The 16,559-nt window shown below is 38.6% G+C and overlaps 1 protein-coding gene across 1 annotated transcript; it reads right to left on the reverse strand.

Annotated features, from left to right (window-relative positions):
• Positions 1-406: 406 nt before the first annotated feature.
• LOC130577728 (S-adenosylmethionine synthase-like) lies at positions 407-14,158 on the reverse strand. Its single transcript, XM_057373283.1, has 9 exons — positions 14,098-14,158; positions 11,167-11,244; positions 9,514-9,636; positions 7,320-7,432; positions 6,536-6,679; positions 5,208-5,426; positions 3,570-3,752; positions 1,774-1,907; positions 407-599 (listed from the first exon to the last, which is right to left on the reverse strand). Exons 1-9 carry the CDS (start codon positions 14,156-14,158, stop codon positions 497-499), a joined length of 1,158 nt encoding a protein of 385 aa, XP_057229266.1. The 3' UTR covers positions 407-496.
• Between the last annotated feature and the right edge of the window lie 2,401 nt (positions 14,159-16,559).

The following is a 16,559-nucleotide window of genomic DNA, read 5'->3' on the forward strand; positions in this document are numbered from 1 at the left end:
TGATCAATATTCAGAAATGGGTATTTTTACTAATTTGTTTAAACTTAACTAAAGCTGTAGTCATGGAAGTTCTGGCCCAAATAATTATGGCAATTTGTGCTATTTCTACTCTCCTCTCACAGGTAGCGCTTTAAGTTACCTCACCAATTTCATCCATGCAATACAAAGTTAATTGAATAAGCAATAATACACTTCCATGGCAGAATAGGAATGGCATCAATATGCACAACCATCCTAATGTCAGATCATAATCAAAGGCCTAAGTTATTTTATTCGCATGTTACCAAAGACAAAGCTGAATACTGTCTTATAGCAGCATGCATGAAAAGGGTAAGGACACCTTGAAAGTTAGAAATAAAATACAAATAATTTTCAGGATATCTATTAACTACAGAATGTCATTTTTAAAAGAGTAGATTTAGTCTTTGCTTCAACTGCTTCAAATTTTACTTGATTATTAAACCACATGTCAATAACATAAAACATTTTGAAAAGCTTAGAACACAAGCTTTTTCGGTATTTCCCATGTAAATTCTTCTCTTCCAAAGTGTCCATAGCATGCTGTTTTTTGATAGATTGGCTTCTTCAAATCCAGCTCCCTAAATGAAAATTAAAGAACAGTCTTACACTCTACTCCAATGTGTATTTTGATCTAGACATCCGAGAGATAATCAGTATCATTCCCAGAAGACAATAAAACCTAGGTATTGTTTCATTCCCCACACAGATTTACAGAAGGAAAAATAGTGAGTTCATAATTTAAATTTTTAAGTGTCTATAAATAGCCAGGTTTCCTCCAATGCCTAAGAGATACAGTAAGTATGCAGTTAGTCTTTATAAACATTACAGTCCAGAAGCATTTTAAACAGAAAAAAGTTCAGCTATGTGTGGGCAAGTATCAGTGTGTTTTCTGTTATTTCAAGTGTCATACAGAATATTTTATAATGTTGCTCTGGCAGAAAGATATTTATCTCAAAAGAAGCTGCCAAAGATGGCAAAGATCTAGTAACCTAAATAACTATGGATGTTTAACTGCTTGTGTAGACGCACAAAGTTACTATTTAGCTTAATATGACATGATTATGATCAGATAAATCATAATGCAGGTGCAAGTCATGCTTATTGGCTTTTAGCCTGCATAATATGGTGGATTGCAGATGTGCTAATGGTCAGCTAGTGGTATCTAAATAGAAGATTCTCTTCATTTCGTGAAAGATTTGAAACGTTTTCATCTCCTTGGGCATATGACATGACATGACAGCATCAGAGCCTTTCCATCTTCTGGCAGCTATCTCATAAGCTGTTGGCACCGGAATATCAAAGGCACAGAGACCATACTTAGCCCAATAATTATTTCAGAAGGAGCCAGTATTTTTGTTGCCCTTCAGATAAGGCAGAGATTTGCAGCCTTACATACCCTGTAAACAGACTGGAAAGCCTAGCTAAGTCTAATGTTAACCTTTTAGTCTGCTTCACCAAGCACAATACCACCTGGCTAATGAATTGCAACAAAGCTCACCACCAGAGTTACAGATGGATTTACATGGTGTAATTTCAGCAGGTTTTAGTTATTCATTGCATTTTGTGATCAGATTTATCAAATTGGCTCTTGTGTGTTGTACTGGGCACACGGATGAGGGAAGAGCGGAAATAATATCAATTAGAGATTTATGATGAAGGTGACTTTCTTGAGGTTAGAAGCCAGATAATTAAATTGTTAAAGAGAGCATTAACAATATGATTCCATGAAGTAAATACTAACATCACACAAACCTTATAATAGCTCCAAGGCGTAGATCAAAGTTTTTCTGGACAATTTCAAGCAGTTCTTCTTCAGATCTGTCTGATGTTCCATAATGAAACACCGAGATGGCAAGAGGGTGGCTGAGACCAATAGCGTATGATAGCTGTAGAACACAAGCACATAACCCACATATAGTGGGTTATATATATACAGTCCTTCCTGATTCTTGCTTAAGAGAAAGGCTTGCCATATGTATCAGGGTACAGTTTATTAACATCCTATTTTCATAAAGAAAGTTAGGAGATATCTTTTTGCTATTTTTCTTTCCTTTTAGAAAATTATGTTTTCTTCAGGGTATATTCAGGCTGGTCAAATATCAGACATAGGTGACATTCCTTTAAAGCAAAAGAGGTACTTTCTGTCCTCATCTACTGCCATTCTTAATCCTTTAGTTTCAGCTAGACACAAGGATTTCATGCCTTTGAGACTGGAGACTGAATTCTAGAAGTTTTGTGTTTTAGTTTTGGTCTTATTTTTCTCTGAGGCAGAGAAAATATCATCTAGGACAAGATGAAGAAAAGCTCCATGTTCCTAAAGCACTCTCAGAGTATTTTCCCCAGAGCAAGTTACTTCCATGCCCTCCCTAGAACTTCATGCAATATTGCCACGTACTTTTAAAACACAGCCATCAGAAGCAAAGTAACCCAAGAAGTATAGTCCAACATCTCATTTCTGTCATACCACAAGAATCACCACAGTGCAGCACTGACAGACTCACCTGAAATGTATTTTCTTTTCTCATTCAGTCCCCTTTCCAAAATACAGCCCCACTGCAGTACAGGTTGACATATACTTCATTTTCTTGCGGTTAATTTGGATGAAAATATGTTTTGACTGAATGTCACCAATCAATGCAAACCATTCTGTGCCTTTCACTGGTCTTCCTCATTGTGTCTGCTTTCTACAGATTTCAAGAACAGTCCAGTGGCTCAGTTCTGCCTACATGCATCTTAGTAAACAAGAACTGGGTTTTTTTTCAGAAACTGTCCTAATCATGACTATCTTCCCCTTAGCTAATTATGAGATTATGATGTCTGTTTGCCATTAACCAATAAGGTGACAACTCTACTTAACACTAAATAATATTGTGTTAATATACAGCTAATTAGACTGAAGTTACCTTTGTTGGCCATTTTTTTCTTTCCTTGTGAGAGATGATTAGCATGGAAACAATATCCATAGGAAAGCCAGCTCAAATTGTCAGCTTCAGTGAAGGCTGAGAAGATCTCTGCGTAGCACACTGACATTAATGGGCTGAAATCACTTTTGTGTTTCCACTGGATAGTTTTTCCTTTTGTTAATCTTTAATCCAGCCCTTGAAGACTTCAAAGGATATTCGCTTTTCAAGTCTCCTATCTTTCCATCTTACCTTCTTATCTGAGATCTCCATAATTTGCTGTTAAAAAGATTAGTCTTGCCTTGTCTAGAGATAGGTTAAGGTATTTAAGGAGGGTCTGTGAGAATTACTGGAATAACAACATTCCCATCTGACTAAAAATAAGTGATGTAAATGTTCAAAAATGACACTTACAATGTGCATACCAAGCAATCAGAAATTTCTCTTCTTTCTCCTCAGAACTCCTTGTTCCAGGACCTGGCCTGTATCTTTGGCTTCCTCATAAGAGAAAACTAAAAATTCCTGGAGCCCCATTCTACTATAAGAAATTTTTTTCTGCAGCTGGAGTGCAGTTGTGATGGTAGTACATGCTCTGAGACAGAATTTCTGTTTTGGAATTTGGTGTATTATTTTTATGGTTATTCTTACCTGGATCAATACCCTTTTACAGAGACCAGCTTTCACCAGAGATTTTGCAATCCAGCGAGCTGCATATGCTGCAGAACGATCAACTTTGGAGGGATCTTTTCCAGAGAATGCACCTCCACCATGGGCTCCCCAGCCTCCATATGTATCAACAATGATCTTCCGGCCAGTCAGTCCAGCATCAGTCTGAAGAACAAATAAAAATACTCACCAGACACAATAGCTCATCCAATCCCATACTAGGTTATGGAGTACTGCTTTCTTTATTATTTGTCACATATATGACTCTGTTCTTAGTGGTCACATTCCCATGCAACTGCTTAATGAAAGAGTTTTCTGTGTGTTTGGAGTATATTTCAGAAATGTACAAAGCTGCCTGTGCTGCACTTTTCAAAACCTTTAACAATGCAGCACAACTGCAAACACAATAAAAAGAATGCTCCCTTCAAATAAGCAATTGTGAAGTACTGTCTCTGAGTTATTGGTCAAAGTCTTCACTCAGTAACACATTTAAGGCAAGAATTTAGAGACAAAAAAACAGATCACACATGACCTAAAAGGCTAACAAGCTTCACTTAGATACACAACATTAAATGGGAATCAGGGTCTTCATGGAACTGCAGCTCAATGTTGTGAGCACAAGAGTACTGAGAAATTCCTGCCCGGTTCACACTAATGGTTCAGTAGTGATACAAGCGATAGTGCATGTCTTCCTTCTTCCTTCCCTCCTGCGCCCCTGATAATGGTCTCAAACTCTTGTATAGATTTTTGTCTGCCTYCTACAACTCTGTGATCTGAACCAACTTACTCAGCCAGGAGAGAATTACTGTCTCTGTCAGATTAGTAAAGCTAGCAACTACATGCTGATAAATGAACTCGAGTGCTGAGAAATTCCATCCTGAAAGAGGATAAATGGCATTAATCCCACTATTTGTAAATCTTAAAATAAGAAATGTGGGAGCAAAGCCAACATTTATTTCTCAATGAAGAAGTGGTATCCCCATGGTAACTCAATGAAAGTTGTATCCCCACATCATCCCAGTGTGATCAAAAAAACCTTGTCGTTTTAATCCTTGTGAACTATTTACACGAACTAGACAGTTTTATGTAACGTAACTTTCTACTATTACATAGCAATGGTCTTCTTAYCTAATGCCAACCTAGAAAGCCGAACATATGTCAAATTCTAATGACTATTGATACTTAATATGTTTGTCTCCCTTGAAATTTGTTCAGCTTTATGAGTAGTTTCAGTGTAGCTATCAGATCGATTSTTATTTCTGGTTTTGACTTTTATTATGGAAATGAAGAGACACTTCCAGCCAGGCATTTTAGCACCGAACTTAAGAATAGGCTTTTGATCATTTAAAATACTTTCTGGAAGCAAGACAAAGATCCAGGAATCCTTACATGTGGCTGCCCAAGCAGGTATAGCTTCAGTTTAAATGACAGCTGTCCAGTAGGATAGCTCCAGCAGAAATGACTGAAGSTTCCTTAAAAATGGAAAGACTTTCTGGTTAAAGGTATACCAGCGCATTGCACTATTGTTCAAGAGAACATTTACTAGCATTACTACCACTTCCACTAGTGTTGAAGTGGAATCCAAGTCTGCAAAGGTTGTTGTGTTTCAAAATACCGTACCTTAGGACCACCTTCTACAAACTTTTCACTTGGAAGGAGATGATAAATGGTGTTCTCATCAAGATACCTCTCTGGAACAACTTTTTTAACAACTTTCTCCATCAGTTCATTCCGTATTTGTTGTAGCGGTACATCTGGCGCATGATTTACTGAAATCACAAGTGTGTGCACTCGGATGGGCWCCAGTGCACCATTACACTCCTTGTATTCCATTGTGACCTAATGAGGGAAGAAAAAGAGGATGATGAACTCTCAGGGCCAAAAACACTGGTCTGAAAGCTGAAAATGAATCTCACAGTTATTTTCTGCAGCTAAAAATAAACAGATGAAGAGAAATGGTATGAAAACTAATGGATAGTTGTCAATTCATAAACCCACTGTAAGAAAAAAAAAAGTACTGAAGTACCACTACCAAGAGGGTTAACAATATGTATTGCCACAGAGAAGCAAAATAACAAGAAAGCTACAAAATCCTTTGATTTTAGCAGCTGATGCATTAACATAAGTTCCAATTGTGGATTAGCAAAGTAAAGCCAAAATAAATTTTGGAGAACCCTGCTAAAATTAACAACTGTTGATAACATGATAGGCTGTATCCTTTGCTCCCTTCTGCATGGCTTTTATGCACATGCAAGTATAAACTAGCACTGCTCCATCCTTAGTATCTGTTTTCTTACAGACTAAAGCGGYCTCTCTACTTTTCTGCTTTTCAAACATGCTTGAATAGATACATCACAAAGAAATCAGCCTGTTCACATGTCCTATACACTGCTGACAAGAGGAAGGGACACAATCCATTGTGTTGTACTGCCATAACAGCAGCACTATAACTCAATGCGGTTGGCCCAGACTAAATATAAGAAACTTAGACTAAAACACTTTGCTTTACTGGAAATGCCATGTGTATGTTTTTCCTTTCCTGTCCTGCTGGTTTCACAGCCCAGAAACCAGAGAAGTTACTGTCTTTGAGACAGCCAAAGTGCATCACTCTTACAGTAGGCTCAGTGACTCATCCACTGAGTTCTGCAATACAGYTCTCAGCAGCTGATACTTATTCAGAAAAAGCCCAAACCTGATTGTTGATAATTTGTTAATGTTCCTTATCTCCAAGGAAAAATAAGGAAAATACAACTATTGTTTTCAAGAAACCTCCTGATACACTAATAGAACAGTTTGAACAAACCATATTGCTATACACAAATGTACCTTATGAAACCCACAMCACCTTGGAACATGAGAATGACAGCACCATTTTAGACAAACATAAATTCTAAAGTGGTAGCAGACAAGGTAAATGATTTCTGTTGTTTCTCACCCCTGTTACAAACCTGTGTTTTTCCATCTGGTCTAACCCAGGGCCATGTTCCATTCCGTTCCAGAGCCTTTATGCTTGCAGTCAGTTTGTGTGCCAGGAGGAGAGTTAAGGGCATACATTCCTCAGTTTCATCAGTGGCATAGCCAAACATCAAACCCTGCATTGAAAATAGGGAAATTACATTGAAAAATGGGGAATTAAGCCACACATTTTCATGTTGTCCTTCTATTTCTGCACCAGTCTTTGCCTCACAGTACTTTAAAATCACCCAAGCTTAGCAAGGGAGAGCAGTAACATGCAGAATTTTTACCCTCAACATACATCCAGTCTGAAAAAAACATAGAAGACATTTACATACAAGAATCACAGCCATAGCAGGGGCTGATTCCCAAGAACATCTCTGCCTTATGCATCTCTTAAGAACCTTCTGCAAATGCTTCATAAACATAAAGCTCATAAAGACTGCTCAGTCTTCTTCCCACACATGGCAGAAGTTATTGCCAGGCTAAAGGACTTGAAAGATCAGAAACTTACCAACTGACAACAAAAACCTTAATTGTAGCTCTATCCTGTCAAAGCCACATTCCTTGAAACTGATGGGAAATATGGGAAAGSCACATTCCTTGAAACTGATGAAGGCTGTGATATATTTTCACATTTCTGGTGATTAAGAAAGTGCCCAGTGCTCAGCTGCTGATTCTTGCAATTTGCACAATAGCTTTCAAGGACAGTCGCTAGTCCATTGTAATTGTAGCTGCTTGTGCTTAAACTCKATTTGAGTAAGTACCTGGAATTACCTGATCCCCTGCTCCAATGTCACCATCAGTCTTGCCATGGGAAATAGCCTGCTTGATTTCTTTACACTGTTGTTCAAGGGCCACTAAAACTGTGCAAGTCTTGTAGTCCAGTCCTAGGGAAAGGAGTTTTGTAGAATTAGTTAATACAAAATTCACAAATTGCTAGAGAAGTTTTTTAAGGATTATCTAGTTATCTTGGCCGAAAGTTTTCAAATTCTAAGTATGTAAGCTTCCTACACTACTTTTTTATTGCTAACAGAAGCAGACAATCAGCATATTTATTTAACGATTCTAGGATGTGGGTAGGTTAGTGCTATTAGTTARGTCAGACTTGAATTATTGAAACTTACAGAATAAGTATAATTTTAAAAGCTATCCCACCAAAGCTTGTTACGCTTATTGTGATATTGTTTATTATGACACTGCTTATTTTGACTAGGGTTCAAGTAATTTGGGTACTAAACCTGAGAGAGGAGTTACCAGAAACTGGTATTCAGTTTTTCTTGTAGTATGTTCTAGGATTCAGTTGAATTAGAGTAAAAAAGTTGTTGTGGTGTGAACCCTGGCCAAACGCCAAGGCACCCACAACRCTTCCCTGCCACCCCCAGGAGAGGTAGAAGRGAGAGCAAAACCCCTAATTAACCCAAAGATTTATGGCTTTTAGGTAAGATAAGGGATTGAGAGAGATTTCACACTCCATGATGAATGAAAAGGCTGGAACTTAAGTTGTAAAATAGATTTATTACTAAAACTACTAAGAGTACCACACGGAAAGGGAAGAAAAAAATTAACCCAAAGTAAGGGGGAAGGACCACAAGGAGAAAAATGAACCATTAAGACACCGTTCTCTTACTCCCCTCCCCATCCCTCCTGCCTTCCCAGCTCAGGGGAGCAGGGTGTGGGACCCTTCTGGCCAGTTCATCACCACAGCTCTATTTCAATAGCTCAAGAGGGGTCCTCCTTTTGCTCTGTATCACTGTGGTGATCTTCCCAGGAGCAGCCAGTCTGCCAAACTGCTGATGGCGTGGGATTCCTTGTCCACAGGAAGGGAAGCAGTCCTTCCCAGGCCAGGCTGCCTTCATTCTGGGGGCAAGGCCATTCTCTCAAATCTCCTGGCAGAACACAGTTTCTTCTAGACATCCACTTGCTCCAAGTGGGGTGGGGGGCACCTCTCCCCCCTGGGCTATGGTCAGTTCAGCCTTCCAAGGCCAGGTTTTTTATCTCAGGTGCAGGGCCTCTCTCTCTACGGGTGTCCCACTGAAGACAGTCCCCTCGGGAACAGCCTGCTCCCCCATGGTGTGGTCAGCACACGGCATGCAAAGCACCTTCTCCCCCTCCTTCTCCACTTTGGAGTCTCCATTTATTTTTTACATCTCCTCACTTCGCCCCACCTCTGGCTAAGAGCTAATGGCAGCTGCAAACTAACTTGTTTTGAATTCTTTGTAAATACAAAACCACATGGCATCATAGGTGTAACTGGCATCTCCAATTGGCCCACGTTTGGCCAGCAGCCTGTCCATCACCCTCAGAGCCATCAGAGATTGGCCCTAAAACACACAGGGGCAGGACATGATAAAGAAGACTTCCAGAAYCTTCTCATAGGAGCCATTTTTTGTGGTTTTCCCCCACCACTAAAACCGGACCTAGCAAAACCACCACAAAAGTATATATAATGCACAAAAAGGGAACACTGAAGGGGAGTAAACATGTAAGTGGTACAACTGCTGAAAAGAAACTCCTTCGGGATACATGTTAAGAATATGTGAGGAATTCCCCTGATATGAAATTCCAGTGTCACAGGCTTATGCACCACAAGGACAAGGAACACCACTGTTAAAGTTCTCATTGTACAAACCTATAGATGCACAGATTATACACCTTCTAACATTTGTCCAAACACTCACTTTTCTGCATCAGAGAAGAAAGAGATATCTGCCTCTTTCAAGAACAAGTAGTTTACAAGTATGCCATCTTAAAATAGCTCTTTCAATACCAGGCAGTGAACAATACATACTGACAACAGCAGTGAGTCTTCTCCCAGGCCTAGATAGACACTTCCTTTTATTCTTCAGAAGACTATAAACACGTGTACAATCTCATTAGCGAATCCCAGTTCTTAATGAATGGCCCATACTGGGCTTGAAACAACTATCAATATTATTGATTATTATTGGGCCCCATGCATCTCACTCACCTTTGGAAGAGTCATCATATCCTATCCTCTTAAGAGTTTCTCTCACAATTTGTTGATAATCTACTATGGCCTGGGATGTGATCTCTCCACAAAGCAAAATCATTCCAGTTTTTGCCACACACTCTGGAGAAAATATGTCAGTAAAATGTCAGAATTTTATTTACAGTATTTTACAGTTACACAGAGAGACCCTGAAGATGGTTCTATGAACAAAGGATTGATCATTGGGAAAATTCAGTGTAAAGCCTTAGCACACATAAGGGTCTCTGTGCAACCACTCTTCAGCCGATATGAACATTTAAAAGCCTGCGTGTGGTGGGGGCCCATCACAGCCAATTATCCTACTTCACATTGGCTAGAAGCAAATGTTTGTAAGAGCAAACCAAATATGTAGGGCTGTTCCTCTGAATACAAGAAATTCAGTTCAGTGTTTTCCTGAAGCCAAAGGAACACCATTTATTAACAGATGGTATCACCAGTCTTTGATATATTTTTATTACAATAATTCACCTGGTCGTCCTTGRCAACCACAAAAACTTAAAGCTTCTACAAGATCCTGAAGCAAGAAGCTATGCAATTTCATTAGAAATTTTGTGTAGAAACACTTAACAYTTTATTCTGTTGTTTGTTCCAAGAGCCCATCTAGTCTCCAGACTTTTCTGTTTTACATAGAACATATATAGCAGACAATCACAAAAAAAAAATGTACTACAATATGATCCACTAGGTCTTTGTGATCATGCCACACCTCAGAATTCTACCTTGGTAAGACAAACTCTTAACACACTCTTCCCCTGGCATTTTTGCAGCATTCCTCTGTTACCATCTTCAACTTTTCAGTAGTTTTGGAAGCATAACTGCATGCAGTATTGAAATACATGCTTCATCAAGTCTAACACATATCCTAAACCCTCCCCTCACAATTCACTGCTCACATCTGTGCATCAAGGATCACATGAGATATTTCAGAARAAAAATATTAGAACATTGGGTTTATAAGATGCATCTAGTCCTCTGTGCTGTAACTATGGCCTTGGTGGCTTGTTCTAGAAATAAAATTACTGCATTTGGAAAGCTCTTTAGGTACATTCCCTTTCTGTGTCCATTTTTCTGTGGCAACCTAGGTCATTCCAATTTGATAACATGTCCATAGCCTCTGTTGGTGATATTGCTATTGACAACATCCATGCATAGTCCTAATGGATAATTACACAAAAAAGCAAGGCACTTGGATCAGAATGACATTCAAATGAACTTACCTTCCTGTGAACAAAGGGCACGGCCCTAATCACTCTGTGAAGACATGAATTTTGATATATATCTTTCCATACTTCTCTTTTTCCCCTGATTTTCTTAGATTTCTCATTATTATCCACTCTGACACTCCCAGTTTTCCCACTAGCTTCTCTTGTTATACTTCTTGCATTTCATTATTTTAAATTTGCTCTGTAGTACTATGTATTTTCTTTATTCTGTTTCTTTTTTACAGCTTTTTTCATGCTTTTCCTCCTCTTCTGAATCAGAGTGCCATAGTTGACCTCTTTACTGACTATGATAGTCTTGACTGGCAGCCAGCTACTGGRGGAATTTTGGGAAACAGAAAACATGATTACATGTTTCATTAATCTGGTTTTTCATCTGTATTGTACTTACCACAGGCAACCTTGGCATCTGGATCAATACTGAGATGAGCATCTAGAACAGCATCACTTATCTGATCACATAACTTATCTAGAAGACAAAAATAAGACACACATTTCTTTTTTGTGATTAAAAAATTTGGATTTCTTAATAAAATGTAATTTCCAGTGGGCAAAAGACTTTTGGTTTTAGGGCATCTGCCAAGAGGTAATTGTATCAACTTACATCCTGAAAGATATGTCTTACCCTGTTTTCACTTCTCCCCTCAAGTCAGTTCCGACATTTTATTATTACCTGCATAGGCCAGCAACCTCCCTGGTAAGGGGGYAATGAAAAATGCTTGCAAAGACATCTGAAATAATCAATATAATTTCAGGATAATAGAATACTCACGTAGTAATTTTGGAAGAMGTATTTAAGCTAAGACCTTTCTGTAATTCTTGTCCTCTTTTATTTTAAACTTTGTATTGCATTTTCTGTGTGGATTACCTATTTTGATCCACATTTTACAACTTCTGGAAGTGTTTACCCATTCAGTACCTGCCGTGTGCACCTCTGAAATCTCACGTATCAATTTTTTTGGATGACAAGAGGCATTGCTGTCCTTACAAAAGGRACATGTCCTTACACTATATTGAAGTCCTCTCCTGCAATTACGCACTGCTATCTGGCTCATTCAGGCTCAGGAAAGCTTCTGAAACATTCTCTCAGGGTCATGCATTGGCCCCTCACAAGTTTTTACAGTTATATTTCTGAAGTGTTGGCCTTTCTGTTTCAGGGAAAAAAAGCACTGGAAAAAAGGTTTTACTTATACCATCTTTAGCCTCTTTGACTTCTTGTTCACCTAAGACCTGAGCATGACAAATGCATTTATTCAAAGTTAATGAAMAATTTAGGGGAAGAATTGGGATTATCTCGTCAGGATAACTAAACCAGATGAAAGCAATCCATGTTAATACTTCAAAACAACACATTTGAGAGGTAGCATATCTGCAGAACCAACAAAAAATATATTAATTAAGTTTCACCCACCATCATCACAAAAGAGAGCCATCCAAAATATGTTCAGCCACACAGATACACTGCTCGGTCTACAAGATCATCTGTGTTAGTGAGCCAGGTGCCCATATAGTTTTTAACAGTTTATGAAATTGTACATGTAATCACCAATTAAAAGTAACATCTTTTGAGGGCCCATGGAGAAAATTAATGAAGAAGCATAACTGAATGTCCACCTTAAACTACCTATTTACTTTTACACATAATCTGTTCTGGAAGTACACAAACATCAGAATGAAATTATAAGGTGAGAGTAGAATTATTCTGTACATCAAAAGATCTGTATTTCAATGCAGAGTTTAAGTACAAATTGAAYTTTAGTATGAGAACAGTAATTATCTTTTGTTACAATCTAAAAGCAAAGAAAAGTGAGAAGTGCTAGCATGTAGCTTTGAATAGATGAACCATTGTGCCATCAACACCACCATACTCAAATACAAACTATAACCAAAAGCAAAGCAGAAGTGCTAAATAWGCATGTTTGCCTTTTATTGAAATAGGCGAACAGTGATCTCAATGTCTTCATAAGATTTTCTTATGGAAATGCACAGGTTGTTACTTCACTGGCATAATTTTCACAACATGAATCAGTTGTTTCTCTATTTTTTACATCCTATTTCTAGCATTTTCCCCAAACAAGCTAAAGCTAAACATTTAACTGCACTTCTTAATCATTTGCAAAGTCCAACCATCTAGAGGCTTGGAAAAAAARSMAAAAAAAMCACCATCTTAGAAAGTGTAAAACCTGCCTTCAGATATTTGTGTTATTTTGAATTATTTCCCAGCTTAAGCATTATCTGCTTGAAATTTTTGCAAGCACAGCTATTCAAAGATTAAGAATCCTGATCTGTTCTGCAAGTTACATTTCACCTTCACTGATAAAAAATGACCTTTGATTGAAGACACGAGGACGTAAGATGAAAGGCAGAAACAACATGCAGTCATAAACTCAGACCCAGAAGCCATCGGTGCAAGCATAAAATCAGAAATGCCACATCACCTGACTAGTTTGATACCCCGAAGTAAACTAAGTTCTGAAGATTGAGATACTGATTCACACCAAAAGGTCCAAGGCTCCAAGCAGGAATGGCATAACCTTTAACATCTGACAAGTTTTACTGCCTGTGTGCATCATTACTCGCAGCACACCGTTTTACATAAACAAGTGGTTGTTCAAGAAATGGTGACACATGCTGCAGTGGGCTCACTTAACATTAAAATGCTCAGTTTCAAGTACTACCTTCACTGTAAATTTGAGTCATTACCATGTGCATTGGAAGTCCAAATTTCCCCCAGTGCCTCTAGATAAATAATTGTGTAAACAAAGCTGTATGAAAAATAGCTGAGCAATTAGAGCTGAAGTGTTGTCTTGTAGTTCAAGACCTGGAAAATACAATGGTTTTGTACATCCTACACTTGTTGTAAATTTCTGTCAGCAAAAACAATGTGAGAAATACATATATGCAGATCTATAGCAGTGTTTGGAATTAGCTCTGATGCAAATTAATGTTTAATATTCCAATTTCAGAGAATCAAAGTTCAAAGATCACCTAAAATACAAATGTGCACGATGTACTGTTTTTTTCATTACAGAATAAAAAATGAAATTACAATTCTAGTACACATGACAGCTCCACATCTACTTGTAGACCTACCCATGCTTTACTCAAGCAAATGTTTAAAGTTGCCTAGACAGATTATATTGCTAAACAAATAAGACAAATCCTAGGCAAGCAAACAAAAACACTAATGCAAAGTCTATTAAAAAATATTAATTTGTTTTTCCTTTTCTCTTTGGAGGAGATATGACTAAATTTTCATCAGATAGCATTTTTCCATGTGAGTATCAATGAAAGATAAGATACAATCAGCATTTTTACTTACCAGAATGTCCTTCAGCAACAGATTCTGAAGTAAAAAGAAATCGTTTTTCTTGTTTTGACATGTTTTTATATCTTTAGCAGGCTTGCAAGCAAGAAAGAAGAAATACAACTGGACTACAGAAGGAGCACATGTAGAAGGTGAAGTGGAAAGGTTAATGTCTTTATGCAAATAGGTTATGTCATTGCTCCTCCCTGCTTGTTCCCCAGAGGTCCAATAGGTAAAACTGACCTGTGTGGCTTTTATGATGCACTGCTACAGAGACTTCTTTCCTATGACTTTAGTGTGGGTAACCTCCTACACTGTGCAGAAGTGCATCAGTTATGTGAAACGTGAATGCAGCTAAACCCGAGTTCAGTGTTTTTGCATACTTCCCTAAGCCTTCATGCTTCTCATTGTTCTAAGTGCTCTAAGGAGCATTTCAAGGTAGCAATACAGAACACAGACTTTATTTTAATTTGTAGGGGCAGATAATGTTTCCAACTAGGCACGATATCCATACTTTGTACTCAGCTGCAGTAGTGAACAGTGCAGAAATATGTCTCTCTGTATGTGAGAACAAATGTTCACAACAGCTCCAGGTGGTGAACACTATGCTCTTCTTCCACAATAGTATGGCAAAGTCAGGGGCTGTTGAGCAACAATCCAGCACACTGTAGAGACAGGGGTGAAGACAATGGGTTCATGCAAATTACCTTGAATTCTGAAACTGAAAGCTATACCCTAGCTCAATAAATTTTCAACTTGTTAATGGTCAGGATTTCACAATTCATTCAAAAAAATCCTTTTCTCATATTTTCTGTCTGGATGGAGAGACCCTAGTAGGAAGCAGCTAGACTCAAGTATCCAGACTAAGCAAAGACATGCTGCCTATTTAGAAGCACTGTTTCCCTTTGGCTTGTTTCAGAACACAGGGCAATAACACACCAAAGCATCTGAACACAGCAGTGTCAAAAAGCTACCTAGGAATAACAACAGATGTGTCTGGTCTTAAAAACCTTCATCTTGTTGAGCAGCTCTACATTGCTGCTATACATCATGTTGAGCTCAGCTTCTCTAAATCATTTGTCATTTCTAGACGTATCTGAAGGGAGGGTGTCAAGAGGATGGAAACAGGCTCTTCTCAGTGGTATTGACAAGAGAAAATGGGCAGAAACTGGTGCACAGGAAGTTTCCCTTAAACATGAGCAAGAACTTCTTTGTTGTGGAGGTGATTGAACAGGTTGCCCAGAGAGGCTGTGGAGTCTCCTCCTCAGGAGACATTCCTGAACCATATGAACACAATTCTGAGTAATGTATTGTAGGGGACCCTGCTTGAGCAGAGAGATTGGACTAGGTATCCTCCAGTGGTCACTTCCAACTTTACTTATTTTGTGATTGTATCTTATACAATATTCTCATTCAACATATATTCCTTGGTAGAGTATACCCAACTCCAAACTTGAATGTAAAAAGAAAAAAAATACGCTCAAAGAAAAGTCAATCCTTTTGAGTGCTCTGTTAAGAATATAAAAATGCGGCAGAAGATAAATGCCCTGGCATTCCAGCTGGTCCTGAGAGATCAGAGGGGTTGTGTGCAGTTTGGCTTCAATTCTGAAGATAAGCAATTTGTCATGTAAGTCTGGTCATGTTCAGTGGGATCCCAGGTGCAGAGACAGTGTGGGTTACACCAGAAATCCTACCACATTAGCAATCCCAGATTCCCAAATAGCGCAGTTCATCAATTCAACACTGTAAGTCTGGTCGAGCTCAATCAGAACTTTCACAAACACAGATGAACCAATAGTGTGGTTTACAAAAACAAGTTTCCTGGTTCGAGCCCAGATCAGCAGCAGGGGGCAYGGCCAAAAAATTGTGCTATTTGATACCACCTTGCAGCACTGCCAGCAATGGGGAAAAGAGACTCTCTCACTTCCAGGAGGAAGTGAGAAATCCAGTGAAGAATCTGTTTCTGGTGGAACAAAAAGTGTGGTGGTGTGGGGAACCTCTCAGACATTATTCATTGTCATGAGTCGATGGTGAGCATTTTCACATGCAAATTACCTTCTTTTTAAAATACTTTCGGTTTTAATATCGCTGCTGTTACTGTTTTTCTTGTCTCATTGCAGTTTCTAGCAAATAACTCGTCTCAATCCAATTTTCACCATTTGTGCCTTCAAGTCTCAACTCCATCCCCAGAGGGGGAAAGGGGAATGAAAGCTGAGCAAACAGCTGGCCATCACACCCACATAATCCCTTCACTGCATCTCTCCCAGCATATCACATGGCATTAGGCCTCATTCCTGCATTATCTGCACCATGGCTCCAGTCACACCTTCAACTCAGTGACTCCAATCACACCTGTACATATTCAATTTTTCATGGTATCCTTACAGGGCAATTCCTAATCCCTCTACTGCACAAATTTAATTTTCATCCACCCAGACCTTATTTATAGCTGATGGATCATTACCCATGTTTTCACT

Source organism: Malurus melanocephalus, unplaced genomic scaffold (assembly GCF_030028575.1).
Source record: "Malurus melanocephalus ecotype Western Australia unplaced genomic scaffold, MMel_1.1 scaffold_191, whole genome shotgun sequence".
Classification (NCBI taxonomy): domain Eukaryota; kingdom Metazoa; phylum Chordata; class Aves; order Passeriformes; family Maluridae; genus Malurus; species Malurus melanocephalus.